We start from the raw sequence: 13744 nt of genomic DNA on the forward strand, positions 1-13744 counted from the left end.
ACAGTACAGTACAGCTCAATACATACAATTGTTAAGGGGATGCAGACCAGAGAAAGACTTTCGTCTTGTTTACATCAGGGTCCCCCATTTTCAATTCATCATAACATATATAACATACACGACATACAGATAGACAGTACTGCTACATCTATACATTTATGACATACCAGATTTGCAAATACAGTACTGTTTGTGATACAAAAAGAGTCCAGAAAAGAGAGTATATACATTTTGACGTCGAAACTGTACATTGGAGGAGGCTGGGTAGGTGGGGTGGGGTTGGGTGGGGGGACTGTACATTGGAGGTGGTTGGGTGGGTGGGGTGGTCGGGGGGGGGGGGGGGGGGGGGTTGGGTAGGGAGGGGGACACACACACTGTACATTGGAATATTGACAAAGCCATACTTGGTAATTTACTGTACATTGGAGGGGGTTGGGTTAGGACATTTGCAGGGGCCAATTTCGAATTGCAGTCTCCCGTAGGTGTTCTTTGAGAGTGTTTTTGAAGGTGGGTAGTGATCACATTCCTTTACAGCTGTGGGTAGGGCGTTCCACATTGATGTGGCATAATTGCGAAACGTGTTTAGTCCTTTGTTTGAGCCGAATCTGGGTTTAACATGATTTGTGGAGCTCCCTCTGGTGTTGTGATCGTGGTATTCACTGACCTTTGGGAAGTATTTTGACATGTACATGGGTACCTTGGTCGTGTAGTGTATCTTGTAGACCAGGCCCATTGCAAGTTGCTGTACTCTGTCGTCTACTCTAAGCCATCATAGGTTGTCAAAGTGGGCAGGGGTGAGGTGGGTTCTAGGAGTCAGGTCAAGCAGTAGTCTGACCAGTTTGTTTTGAGTAATTTAGTTTTTAGTGCCTTTGAGGTGCTTTGGTACCATGAGGTGCAAGCATAGTCGTAGTACCCTTGAATGAGTGCTCCTGCCAGAGTCTTCAGGGTATTCTTGTTTACCAGAGAGGAGATCCGGTACAAGAATCGAGTTTGTTGGTTGACTTTTTTTATTACATTGGATGCCATTTTGTCACAGGAAAGATTAGCCTCTAGGATGGAACCCAGGTAGGTAATAGATAGATCAGAGTTGGACTTAATGGACAAATAGATCCCCCTCACTACTTTTTCCACGCACGCACGCAAGCACACGCACGCACGCAAGCACACGCACACACGCACGCACGCACGCACGCACGCACACACACACACACACACACACACACACACACACACACACACACACACACACACACACACACACACACACACACACACACACACACACACACACACACACACACACACACACACACACACACACACACACACACACACACACACACACACACACACACACACACACACACACACACACACTTGCAACCCAGCCCTTTAACTGACTTATTAAAAAGAAAGGATATTTAGATTATTTTTTTTGTTTTTTCTTTTCTTTTCTCTGTTACCCTTCGAGATGCCCTTTTGTCCTCTTGCAAGGCCATCGTTGTAAATAATAATTTGTTCTTAATTTACCTGCCTGGTTAGATAAAGGTTAAATACAAATTTTTATTAAAATATTTACACAATGGTAACAACAATATAATTAACAACAATATAATTAACCATAGATAGGCTAGCTGCATGCTGGAACCCATCCAGAACCAAGAAAAATACACATTTGGAACTCATTTGAATGCCTTTTGCGAGATAGAACATATATATTTCATATTTTCCATTGGACAGTCAGATATAAACTACACAGTAAATACGAGCAGGCAGCCTCAGAGAGGTGTACCTTGCTACTGGTAACATCTTGTCTGGGAGCAGTTGTTGCCAGCAGGGACAGAAGCCTCCTGAGATCATGTGGAGCCCTGCAAAAATATGTTTGACAACAAAACATATTTATTGTCGAATCAGGGAAATTAGATGAGGAATGGTCAGTTCAAAAGAAAGAAAGAAGAGATCTTACCTGCTGTCAGCTCCTTTGGTTTTCTGGGACAACCTTTCTCCTTGTCTCACTTTTTTAACAGGGTTGGGCATCTTCAAAAGTCCCCCTCGTTTCCATGAGTAATCTATGGCTCAGCTAGAAACATTTGACATATCATAACATAACGCAAAGATTGTATTACAAATCTAATGGAGGAAAGAGAGGCTCTGTTATAAAACTCTACTTTGTGATAACTGTTGTGTAGCTTGTTTTGGCTGATAGACAGATCTGAGTTAGACTCAGCTGTTTTGACAGGTGAAAGCTGCTCTGCAGGTACAAAAGACATAACGTTGGGCAAACCAAAGGTCCCCTACTGTGCACAGCAAATACCTTCATAGAAGTGGCGTTATGTTATTGATCTTTTAACCCAGTAGGATGCACATAGTTTATCCTCGATACAGCAGACATCTCGAATAATGGTAAAGTTAGGCATGTAGAAAGACAAAATGCTCAACGGCGTTTTATTTTCAACCAATCGAGGAAAGCAATGTTGATCAGTTGTGGTTACCATGGCTACAACTGACGCAAAGTAACCAGAGCAGTAGAATACTGCACCGAGTACCGACCATCGCGAGATTACTTTGTTCTTCCTTGTGTGCTTCACGTAGAGGAAACTTGTGCAGAAGAGTTCACTCACGGCCACGCAGCAGCCAGCAGGACATGCTGTTGGGGAGACGGCGCGGCATGGCAGGTGCGTGGACTAGACTTGGTGGAAGGTGCCCTAGTCTTCTGATTATCATTACACCTGGGTAAAACAGAGTCCATTCTCTTTGGATCAAATAACAAACTCAGCAAGACAAACGGCTTCTCTGTTACAGTGGGTGACAATATTGTCACAAGGAAAGATGAAATTACATTTCAAATACCTGTATGTCCCTATGCCATAAATGTCATGTATGTTGTGTATGTCATAAATGTCGATATTAATTGAAAATGGGGGACCCTGATGTAAACAAGACAAACGTCTTTCTCTGGTCTGCATCCCCTTAACAATTGTGTGTATTGAGCCGTACTGTATTGTGCATTCTGCATCTGCAATCTGTTAAATAACGTTTTCATTCATTCATTCATTCACATACCTGGGTTCCATCCTAGAGGCAAATCTTTCCTGTGACAAAATGGCAAACAATGTAATAAAAAAAGTCAACCAACGAACAAGATTCTTGTACCGGATCTCCTCTTTGGTAAACAAGAATACCCTGAAGACTCTAGCTAGAAGGAGCACTCATTCAAGGCCGGGTACTATATGCTTGCACCTCATGGTACCAAAGCACCTCAAAGGCACTAAAAACAAAACTACAAACATCATAAAACAAACTGGTCAGACTACTGCTTGACCTTACTCCTAAAACACACCTCACCCCACCCCATTTTGACAACCTAGGATGGCTTAGAGTAGACGACAGAGTACAACAACTTGCAATGGGCCTGGTCTACAAGATACACTACACCACTAAGGTACCCATGTACATGTCGAGGTACTTCCCAAAGGTCAGTGAATGCCATGACCATAACACCAGAGGGAGTTCCACAAATCATGTGCAACCCAGATTCGGCTCAAACAAGGGACTTAACATGTTTCAGAATTATGCCACATCAATGTGGAACGCCCTACCCACAGCCATAAAAAAATGTGAATCCCTACCCACCTTCAAAACCGCTCAAGAGCACCTACGGGAGGCTGCAATTTGAAACTGGCCCCTGTAAATGTCCGAACTCCCTCTCACCCACCCCCTCCTAATGTACATTTCCCTCCCCCTCATATGTATATATTTACTGTTAGGATCTCTGTTTAACAGTACTGTATATTTGCATATCTTGTATGTCACAAATGTAACAGTACTGTATATCTATGTCATGATTAGATGATTCGATTCGATTTTTATATCTGTATGTTGTGTATGTCATAAATGTCATTATGAATTGAAAATGGGGGACCCTGATGTAAACAAGACGAAAGTATTTCTCTGGTCTGATTGATTGATTGATTGATTGATTGATTGATTGATTGATTGAAAACTTTAATTAACACATTGCAGAATGGGTACAGTACAGTACAGCTCAATACACACAATTGTTAAGGGGATGCAGACCAGAGAAAGACTTTCGTCTTGTTTACATCAGGGTCCCCCATTTTCTATTCATAATGACATTTATGATATACAGATATACAGATGTAAAAATCAAATCTAATCATCTAATCTAAACTAATATGACATTTATGACATACATGACATAGAGATATGCAGTACTGTTACATTTGTGACATACAAGATATGCTAATGGACTCCCGTAGGTGCTCTTTGAGAGTGGTTTTGAAGGTGGGTAGGGATTACATTTTTGTACGGTTGTGGGTAGTGTGTTCCACATTGATGTGGCATAATTGCGAAACGTGTTTAGACCCTTGTTTGTGCCGAATCTGGGTTGAAGATGATTTGTGGAACTCCCTCTGGTGTTGTGGTCATGGTATTCACTGACCTTTGGGAAGTATTTCGACATGTACATGGGTACCTTCGTGGTGGTGTGTATCATGTAAACCAGGCCCATTGCAAGTTGCTGTACTCTGTCGTCTACTCTAAGCCATCCTAGGTTGTCAAAATGGGCAGGGGTGAGGTGGGTTTTAGGAGTAAGGTCAAGCAGTAGTCTGACCAGTTTGTTTTGTGATGTTTGTAATCTTGTTTTTAGTGCCTTTGAGGTGTTTTGGTACCATGAGTTGCAAGCATAGTCGTTGTACCCTTGAATGAATGCTCCTGCTAGAGTCTTCGGGGTATTCTTGTTTACCAGAGAGGAGATCCGACCTGCATCCCCTTAACAATTGTGTGTATTGGGCTGTACTGTACTGTACTGTACCCATTCTGCAATCTGTTAATTAAATTGATTTCAATCAATCAATGGTGAATGCAAAATGTACATTGTAGGAGGTAAAGGATACCAGAAGATGGCGGTAATGCAACGTTAAGGATGCAAGCTGCCGTTAAACCCAACAGAAGAAGAAGAAGAAGATTCACGTAGAATTTACGCTTATTCTTCAGCGTACTCTGTCTCTGGTTGTAGTAGTACGTGCATCATATTGCGTACGTTCAATAAGTAGTAGAAGGGGAATGTCGGGTTGTCTGATCGGTTTTTGAGGCGGCAGGGAACGTCAACATTATGGGTGAGAGTCTTTAGCTACGGTCACTATATAGTCAGAAAGTATTATAGTCTTATTAGCAGCGACATGGATTGTTGTTTGCATCAGAATGGCCTTGTAGGGCATTTAGTGTTTGCCGCTATTTAGCTTCTATAGTTGTTCGAGTAACCAACGCCCAGTCGTCCGCCACCAGTTGGATGTGTTGCTAGCTAGGTTAGCATCATTCTAGTTAGCTGCATAACCTAACAGGAGTGTAATTTCCTGTCTTTTGCAGCTCTCTGGCTAACTAGCTAATGTTAGCTAGTCAGTTTATGGCATTATTTAAGATAATGAGCTACCCCAAAGATAGTTTTGGATATAATTAAAATGGTTTTACAAGTTAATTTGGCTAACAAGCTAGCTATCTGTCGTATTTTGGATTAAACAGTTCAGATTCATGGCTAACGTTAACGTGTATGTCATATGTTATGATGAATTGAAAATGGGGGACCCTGATGTAAACAAGACTAAAGTCTTTCTCTGGTCTGCATCCCCTTAACAATTGTATGTATTGAGCTGTACTGTACCCATTCTGCAATCTGTTAATAAAGTTTTCAATCAATCAAAAGCTAGCTTTTCTTGGTTTTACAGTTAACCCATTTCACTTGGCTGTTTGATTTCTGTTATTAACGCTGGTCAGCTTGTCGGAATTCCATTAAACGCCATGTATATGCACTGTTGTCTAGGCGAATAATGTATTCAAACCAAAGGTTATGCGTTGACATCAGAGAGAGAGATATCTGTTTTCAGACATTAGCCATGGTTGGTGAACCGAGACAAGTTAACGGTGTGGAGGGTAGAGATAAAACAGTCCCCTTGTACTATTTTAATCTGGATTAGGCTGTATGTGGCACCTGAGCCCTTTGGGTTAGTGTCTGTGTTTTGACTTTTATTGTGTAGGCCACTGGCCTCTGATTGTGATCTGTCAGCCTACTCAATCTGTCTTTCACTGGGAACAATGAAAGCTGTCTGCTGGCGATGAGCATGTTTGTTCACAGCTACACAAGCAGACTGTAACATCGTTCTCCACCTGTCACTTCCTTTAGCAGACCTGACAGTGACACTAACCGAAACAGAAACGTGTCACAGACTCATTTCAAGGGTATATTCAGCACTTTCTCACATATCATTTTCCCAACTGCTGTTGTTGCATATGAAATTACACCCACCACGGGTCAAAGACACAAAAATGCAGGTAGCAAGATGGTGCTGTTGGAATGAAAGGGCACATACTAGACTAAATACTAGAGTCTTGGATAGATGGATACATGACTCAAAACACATGTGTGCAGTTGTCATGGGAGAGAGGCTGACGTCCTCTCCTTAGCCTCAGGCCAAAATGACTTAAACAGTGAATGAGGCCTTGCTTGATGGTGTCACTGACATTAAAGGGCCAACTGGAGTGGAACATCAGTATCACTCTGTACTGTGCATGCTGTGCTTATCCCCAGGCTCTATGGCTTGTGAAATTGTTTGTGAAAACGTGAATTGTTTGTTGGTTTAATGCCTGATATTGATAATTTTTTCATCTGATTTTGTATTCTTCCTACCTGTTCCTTTTTGAACCTGGAAATGCTGCTTTCTCCTACATTGTGGGAATTGCATACGGTTTTACAACAAAACAGCTGTAAGTATTGAAATGGTGTGTATCATCCAAAACAAAAAATTTCTTCTTCATATGCTTCCATTGCATTTTTTTAATTATAATATATATTTATTTTTTACATTTTCTATATTCCTTTTTGTATTATTCTAGATGTCTATTCTGAAAAGGATACCACAAATGTTTAGCCAAAAATAACAGCGGTATACACTTATACACTTATGCAGGCACACAAAACGAAACGAACGCTTCACCAGAGGTTTATACCATCATAATGACTGGTCTTAATACATTAATATACGACTGTTTTCACTATGATTTTGAGCCTAGTAACCGAGTCAGGGTGATTAATGTCACCGTGCTAAATGATGTTTATGTTTTTCTTGCTGCCTTCCAGCAACAAAAGAATCTGGAAGGATACGTGGGCTTTGCAAGCCTTCCCAACCAAGTGTACAGGAAGTCTGTCAAAAGGGGGTTTGAGTTCACCCTGATGGTCGTTGGTAAGAAAACATGCTGCTCAGTCCTCGGGCTGACTCTTATTTTGGTCTGAATCAACTTATTGTATTCATTGTGGACATGTAACATTTTCACTGTGGTTTGTTTCCCCGTTTGTGTGTGAGGAAGAAAGTGAGTGTGTGTACAACCACATGTCAGCAAGTGACACGCGTACGTGTTTGTGTGGTGGCGGAAACTCATTCCGGGTGTGTGTGTGGGGGTATAGCGTCTTTATTTGATTTAATCTTGACTACAGCTCTTTTAACTCTCCGGCTCCCAGAACAGAAACATTTAGATTGGATTTATCCACTGCGATCAGAAAATACAACGGTGCTTTTGAAGCACTTGGATGTGGTGGTTGACACTGGGCCAAGCTCTTCACTGGTTAATCAGCCCCCTGTTTGGAGGGGAAATGTTTCCTCGGGTCAAAACCATTTCCTGTGGTGGGACCAGCAGAGTTTGTCCCGCCGTGCCTCTAAGAATAGTGCGTCTCCCATTGCGCTCAGAGCAGAACAGACTGCCTCCTTTTTATAGCCATAGGTTTCTCTACAGTCCTCAGTGTTTCTCCTACCGGGCACTTGCATGAGAAAGGGCTCATTAAAACACGGCAATATGACTTATCCAGCTCATGGCCCCTCCGATGTCCTTTAAAGGAAGTGTGCTGGATGGAGCCCAAGTTGTTGTTGGGGCCTGAGATGCCATGATGCCCCGTTCCACTACAGGCCATTAGCCTTGTTTTTGGGAATGCTAGTACAAAAAATAACACGATTGGAATGACGGGGTTTATTCTATGAGAGAGATATCCTGTGTGCATGTTAGTCACTTATCTTGTTGACGTAGGTTTTTTTTATTCTTTCTTTTTTTGTATCACTTTCCCCAGGAAACAGACAAACCTCAGCTTTCTGTGGTACTGAGGAGCTGTGAGCCCACATGTTCCCGCTGAGAACCATGTTGCGTCACTGAGGGGAGGGAGAGAGAGAGAGGGAGAGGGAGAAAGGGGGAGAGAGAGACCTCTCTGAACACACCAACCTGTTCAGTTTCCCACAGAGCGGTGCATTTCACAGCCTTTTCTTTTTAATGACTTCACCTAGTTCAACATGTAACCCATGGCACGTAACGCGCCACTCATGAGATAGCTGTGTTATATGCGCCAATGCATGGAAAATCAACCCTTGTTTTAGTGCCCCGTATATACCCCTGGTATAAATAAACGGTGGCTCGTTAAAGATCGAAACCCATGGCGGCCGGCCAGACCAGGCAGTGCCAGTGGTCATTTCCACTGGCCTAATGATCCTATTCATCGGAAGCATGGAAACCGGGCACACAATGGCCGACCGTACTGAAGGAGCATCCCATACCAGACCACACAGTTAGCCAGTCAGCTGTAGATAACAAGAGGCGTTCTCTGTGTTGTCTTGTTGTCTTTGCCTCTCTCCTCTGTTAACACGGATGGATTGAATACTGTTGGAAAAATGTCAATGTCTCCCCAATCAAAGCACAGTGACCTTTGATGTGCCTTTATTGGTTGGCATTTATTGTTTTGGCCTCCTGGGGTTGGATGCTGATGGTGATCCATGAATGGGTGCAGCACAACGGCATAGATTGCTTTCGAGTTGTTTATCTACATCAGTGGTGCCCAACCAGTCGATCGCGATCGACAGGTAGATCGCGGGCTGATTTCAAGTAGATCTTGATTAATAAAATTTGATTATTAAAAAAAAAAAAATGTTTTTTTTTTTTTTTTTTGCTAAATCAACTCTGCCTCTCCTTGTTAACTACAACAAGCAATGCTGTTTGTTATTTAAGATGAGGTCGGACTCGGCACTGACAGATTTGTGTTCATTATGCTGCTTTTATAAAGCCTCAAATGACGGCTTACAATTATACAATTTTGGCTGGTAGCTCTCGGCTAGGTGGTAAATTAAAAAGTAGATCTTGGTTCAAAAAAGGTTAGGCACCCCTGATCTACATCATGCAGCGGTGTCCTCGGTGTGTGTGCATTGTATTTAAAGAATAAGGGCTTCCAGGGGTTCTCCCATCAACATCACTAGAAGTCCACTGATGGAATGTATAGGAATGACTGTTCTGACTGTAGGTTTCACTTTCCATTGTCATCTCCCCATCTATAGTCACAGGATTAGGACTAAATTGTATCGAACAACAGAAAATGTCTAATGGTTCCCGGGACAAAATGGTTTAATGTATATAATCTATTCAAAGGGTCCTTTTAAAGAGGGAAAAGGTTTGTTAATCTATGATTATTTAAAGTGTTCTGAACAGTCTGCCTCCCTTCCTTTTGAAATGTAAGACACAATTTATGGTAGAGGTCAAATCCTGATCTGTGTCTTCTTCCTCTCCTCCAGGCGAGTCAGGGTTGGGCAAGTCCACGTTGATCAACTCTCTGTTCTTGACAGACCTATACTCATCAGAGTACCCCGGACCTTCACACAGAATCAAAAAGACTGTACAGGTACAGTGAGTTAAAAGCTACCCCTAGACCAGTGTACACTTTAGATTCAGGCCAACACTAAAGCATTACCCCCTAGACCAGTGTACACTTTAGATTCAGGCCAACACTAAAGCATTACCCCCTAGACCAGTGTACACTTTAGATTCAGGCCAACACTAAAGCATTACCCCCTAGACCAGTGTACACTTTAGATTCAGGCCAACACTAAAGCATTACCCCCTAGACTAGTGTACACTTTAGATTCAGGCCGTCACTGAAGCATTATCCCCTAAACTAGTGTACACTTTAGATTCAGGCAATCACTGAAGGATTAGCCCCTAAACTAGTGTACACTTTAGATTCAGGCCATCACTGAAGCATTACCCCCAAACTAGTGTACACTTTAGATTCAGACCATCATTTTAGGGCATTATCCATTCCTATTAGGGCAGGGCGATTAATAGAAATAAAATCGCGATCTCAAGTTTCTTTATTAGTTGTCATACAGAAGTACAGAATACTTTTATACAAAATGCTTCTTTCTGTTACGCTCCAGAGACTCTGCTAGACAAAAGGATAAGTATAAAATAAGTATAGCAAGTATAAAATAGAAGTCACGTACGTAGACAAGTGTTCAGTATGTACAATGTTCAATGCAGAGTAGAAGTAACTGAGTTACCATACAATATACTATACAATATACTAATTATAATATACTATATAGTGCAAAGCAGATTCATAGACCTATGCAATCTCATTTCTAAATGATGACTATTTTCTTTATTAAATGTTTTTTTTAAATGTATTTTTTTTAACTTTTTAGTTTTACTTAACTTTTTTTAAATGATTAACGATTCTGACTTGAGTTATTTTGTATGTTACAGGAGACTTTTAAGTTGAAGTTAGCACTTTCATATATGTTAAGTCGAGCACTTTGTTGTCTGTTTAAGAGAGTGCAATAAATGATTTTATTGAAAAAATAAGAACCGTGTGAGAGAATCGTGATCTCAATTCTTACAGAGAAAAATCGTGACATTTGAGCAAGAATCGCCCAGCCCTAATTCCTATGTTTGCCCAAGCAGTTCAGTATTGATGCCCTGACCAATTGACCCGACTGACTTGTCGATGTCTTGATTTCTGTCATCCCTAATTACGTAATGTGGTCCTGTAAGTTTTCAAGTGTCTCAAGTGCCTTACTCACTTCTGCCTGTCTGTCTCCTGACTCACAATACTGCTATCCAGATGCTCCCAATGTGTTTTTCTGGTTCCCCAGCATAGTTGGGTAATAGCACAGTGTGGAGCTGCATGTTGCTACATGCTAGCAGGCCCAGCGTCACTGTTTTGTATGTGATATACAGATTCAGAGTGCTGGCCGCTCTCTATATGCCATACAAGGACATGTACAGATAGTGGGACTGGCTGTATCTAAGGTCGCTTTCACACAGGGGCTGTTTGGTCCGGATTATCGGACCAGAATTCGATAGTCCGGTTTTTCGGGTTTGTGTGAATGCGGTCGAACTCGGTCCGCCGGACCAAACAGGCGAACTCTGGTCCGCCTGAAAACGTAGGTCTCGGTTCGCTTCATCGGACCAAACACGAACCAAATATAGGAAGTGCTTATTACCACTGCTCGCAGCATTCAATGCAAAACAAGCACACTGCATCTATCTCTCTATCTATCTATATATTTATATATCTAACTGTGCATCTTGGGAAGAAGGAAGAAAAAACGCGGCTTATTATATTGTTATTATTATATATATATAACAACGTGGTGTACAAGTTGTTTAGCGAGAGGATGGTGGTAATCGGCTTCAATAGAACAACTCGCCTCCGCTGATCTGGAGTCAGACAGAGCTCGCAGTCCACACACAGACACACGGGCTCGCAGCCACACACACATTTCCACTGTCCAATAGACGAGCGCCCTTTTCGACCGCGTGACATTGTTCAGATAGTTTGGTGCGCCTGACAGATTGCTATGTGAATGCAGGCGAACCAAATGAAGAATGCAACAATGTTGCAACTTCACCACCAGAACCGCACCGAGTCCACCAAAACTATATGTGAAAGCGACCTAAGAGGGGCTTGAGTTGTTTTGGTACCGTGCCTTTCTTCTTATCCTTGTGCATGGCTTGTGTGTCCTTAAAGTCAGGCTGGATTTGATCAAAACTTTAAATATCACTAGGCTATGTTGTCAGCAAAACATTTTTCATATGAATTTTGTCCGTCATACCAGGTGGAGCAGTCCAAAGTGTTAGTAAAGGAGGGCGGGGTCCAGCTCCTGCTCACGATAGTCGACACCCCAGGGTTCGGAGATGCTGTGGACAACAGCAACTGGTGAGAATCCCCTCCATTCTGGCTCAGTGGGAAATATGCATGTATTCATATCAGGGATGCACCTAAGCTACTTTCTTACTATCGATACAGAGCACCAAGCAATAGTCATTGGTCAACACAGAGTACAGATTCAATACATTTACGGTTTCTCAACAATATGGACTCAGACCATTAGGTTAAGATCACTGGACAAAAGTGATTGAGATCAAATCTACTATTCTCCATCAGAGAACATGTTGCATGTGGCACCTGGTATCGGATTCTACCTATTTCAGCCTGGTATCGTCCCGATATCCGATTGGTATAGGTACACCACACATAATACCCCAAACAACATCCTTCTGGCACACGCCGACATTATGGGAAATGCGCATATGCAGTATGCACTTCTCTATGGATACCAATTTCCTCTCTGTGTTCAGTAGAAAGCTATGCAGTAGAAAGTTACCTAGCTAGGCTAGCTGGTCTGTATCCGCTTCCATTCATTTGTACTAGGCTAGCTTGCAGCCAGATAACCTTTTACTGAATGCACACAGAGAGGACATTGGTTTCCAACTTCTTGGCTGACTCTGGATAAGACTGTAAGCGCATTTCCCATAATGTTGGTGTGTTCCTTCTAAAAGCTACTGTTCACATCTTATTAAGATTGCTGCCATTTTGACTTCCAATGTCGGGAGTTCAGTTTCCTGACCGTGTTTACTAACATGTATTGTGCAGCTGGCAGCCAGTCATCGACCACATAGACAGTAAGTTCGAGGACTACCTGAACTCGGAGTCGCGGGTGAACAGACGACAGATGCCCGACAGCCGAATCCACTGCTGTCTGTATTTCATCGCCCCCTCGGGGCACGGGTGAGTCCGGGAGAAGGGGGGGGGGGGGGTTGGGATGAGGAATGGAATAAATGATGAAAGAGGGGAGGAGTCTTTTGGTGACTGAGATTGGGGAGAGGTTGCCTTGATTGATTCCCAGCAGATGACGACGCTCTCTGAATGTTTCACAACACGATGAACACTGGAAATCATTCCTGTTTCCCCCGCAGTTGATATGATATAAGGGAGGCTGTGCGTGTCATGCTATAGGGCCATGGCTTCTCTTCAAGAGCAGTGTGAATGGACGGCGTATAAAACTCAAATGTGCGTGATTGTGCACGGCATGTGCACAAGCGGTGCGCTTTACTTGCACGCACTCAAACCTGTTGACCGTGACATACTGTAAACACTGAAGAGGCCTCTCCCCTCTTCACTCCAATCTGTCCGACCTGTGTGAGACATTGTGTGTGTACAAGCCTGCCCTCTGTACCCCAGACAGCACTCTAGTCTTGAGGATGATCAGCGTATGCTACACACACACACACACACAGCAGCTGCCTGCTCTCACACAGCAGCACAATGACGCCGTCACTAAGAGGAGGCTCAGAGAAGACAATGTGGATATTGAACGTCCAGCTGAACTCTGGTGACACTGTTTTCACAAGGGGCGTCATTAACCAAATCACCATTCACTATCATTGAAAGTGGCTTTCTGAAAACCCATATTGCCCTGAGATGGTTAGTGTAAATATTGTGATACTCAGAATAAGAGATTACTCTTTTCTATAGGGTTTTGTCTCTGTGTGAATGGATTCCTTTGCACTCTCTTTGATTGGAGTGCCAATTCTATCAGAAAACATTTTGACACAATGTGGGAATTTTAGGATATGTGTC

General features: G+C 42.6%; 2 protein-coding genes across 3 annotated transcripts in view; one reads left to right on the top strand and one right to left on the bottom strand.

Annotated features, from left to right (window-relative positions):
- The window catches only part of nek10 (NIMA-related kinase 10), a gene marked incomplete at both ends in the record, with an annotated part of 39043 nt that extends 37006 nt beyond the window's left edge, over positions 1–2037 (bottom strand). Inside the window, one exon of the mRNA XM_084336631.1 lies at positions 1967–2037. Coding sequence (XP_084192757.1) covers positions 1967–2037 — 71 coding nt within the window. The remainder of the gene's footprint in view (positions 1–1966) is intronic.
- A 2997-nt stretch (positions 2038–5034) lies between these two features.
- Positions 5035–13744, top strand: part of septin7b (septin 7b) — a 38294-nt gene continuing 29584 nt past the window's right edge. For both annotated transcript variants that reach the window (XM_084336355.1, XM_084336356.1), the window contains exons 1-6: positions 5035–5138; positions 6779–6795; positions 7154–7256; positions 9615–9721; positions 11940–12040; positions 12758–12892. In XM_084336355.1, coding sequence (XP_084192481.1) covers positions 5135–5138; positions 6779–6795; positions 7154–7256; positions 9615–9721; positions 11940–12040; positions 12758–12892 — 467 coding nt within the window. In that variant the 5' untranslated portion in view covers positions 5035–5134. The remainder of the gene's footprint in view (positions 5139–6778; positions 6796–7153; positions 7257–9614; positions 9722–11939; positions 12041–12757; positions 12893–13744) is intronic.

The sequence above is a fragment of the Notolepis coatsorum genome (genome assembly GCF_963971535.1).
Source record: "Notolepis coatsorum genome assembly, chromosome: 19".
In the NCBI taxonomy this organism is placed as follows: domain Eukaryota; kingdom Metazoa; phylum Chordata; class Actinopteri; order Aulopiformes; family Paralepididae; genus Notolepis; species Notolepis coatsorum.